Source organism: Marmota marmota, unplaced genomic scaffold, assembly GCF_001458135.2.
Source record: "Marmota marmota marmota unplaced genomic scaffold, marMar, whole genome shotgun sequence".
NCBI lineage: Eukaryota > Metazoa > Chordata > Mammalia > Rodentia > Sciuridae > Marmota > Marmota marmota.
The window spans coordinates 29,535,301-29,536,691 of NW_026000153.1; the positions used below are offsets into that span (position 1 = coordinate 29,535,301).

General features: G+C 57.4%; 1 protein-coding gene across 2 annotated transcripts in view; it reads left to right on the forward strand.

The window, feature by feature from the left end:
- Positions 1–964: 964 nt before the first annotated feature.
- The window catches only part of Egfr (epidermal growth factor receptor), a 201,025-nt gene continuing 200,598 nt past the window's right edge, over positions 965–1,391 (forward strand). For both annotated transcript variants that reach the window (XM_048786642.1, XM_048786643.1), the window contains exon 1: positions 965–1,308. In XM_048786642.1, the coding sequence (XP_048642599.1) occupies positions 1,221–1,308 (88 nt within the window). In that variant the 5' untranslated portion in view covers positions 965–1,220. The remainder of the gene's footprint in view (positions 1,309–1,391) is intronic.

A 1,391-nucleotide genomic window follows, 5' to 3' on the forward strand; every position in this document is an offset into this window, starting at 1 on the left:
GAGAAGAAGGAGCAATGGAAGTAGGTTGGACTTTGCTGAAGGATTTTAGCGGAAGTTCCTTCAATTAGAAGAAGCTTAATTTCTTTTGGCTGGCTCTGGTCAGTGGGCCACCTAGCCTCTGTAAAAGTATTTTAACTGTTGTTTGTGTCAAGCCTTTATTCCAAGCGCCGGACTTTCACGAAGTAATCTTACCTCGCATATTTGCTTTATGTATGTGTATCCCTGGCTAGTTACTAGTGTATATACGAAATTCTGTTAGTGCGTTCCTCCCTCCGTACTCATGCATTCACTCAACAAACATTTATTGAGGCTCTTCTCTGTCCCAGGAATTGGTTGCTTTGTTTCAGACGATTTCGAGGGTTCTTGATGAGATCTTAAGGACCCTCGGACTTCAGAGAGCCACTTCAGACGTCTCGCACTCCTGCCAGCCGGCGAGGATGAGAACACCTTCGCTGCTAGGCCAGCTTCCGCTAAGATTCCCGGGTTAGGGTGCGGAGGGGGAGTTGGAGACCAGAATAAAGGGCATCTTCTCCATCCGTACCACTACTCAAACTTGGCTCCTGGGTTCAGCCAGTTCGTCCCGAGCTGGTACAAGTTTGCTTAGTAAACTGAAAGAAGGGAAGGGAAGACGGGGACCTTACACAAGTTTGGCTGGTTCCATGAAGGCTGACCCCTCTACCTAGCCATGTAAATTAGAGTGGACCAGGTACGAAGGGGAAGCGCAGGGGACCCTCCACTCAGAAATTAACTCCCAAGTACTCGTGCTTCCCTCCTGCTCGCCGCCCGCCTCCCGCAGGAGCGCTCCGTCCTATAGGGCCACAGCCATCCACTACCACCTCCTGGTCGCAGCCTGCTTTCGATCCTTGCGCGAGTTCTTCCTCCCTCTGGGCATTCTCCTCCTCCTCCGCTCCTCCCGATCCCTCCTCTTCTGCCTGGTCCCTCCTCCTCTCGCCCAGCCTCCCCACACCCCGGCCGGCGCAAGCTAGACGTCTGGGCAGCTCCCAGCGCAGCGCTGCAGCCTCCGCCTCCTGCACGGTGTGCGCGCCCGCGGCCAGGGCGGCCTGAACAAGTCTTGGCGGCTGCCGCCGCCCAGACCGGACGACAAGCCACCTAGGCGTCTGCCGGAGTCTCCGCCTCATCGCCGCCACCACCTCGCACGGCAGTCTGACTCAGTCCGGGAATAATTGCGGAGAACTGGAGCCACCTCCTCGGGGGCAGCAATGCGACCCTCCAGGACCGCCGGACCCGCGCTGCTGGTGCTACTAGCTGCGCTGGTATGGGCGAGTTGTGCGTTGGAGGAAAAGAAAGGTAAGGGCGTGCCCCTCGACCCCCAGCACCACTCTCCAGAGCGTGCTTCTTGACCCGCAGTCAGCCCCGCCCGCGCACCGGCG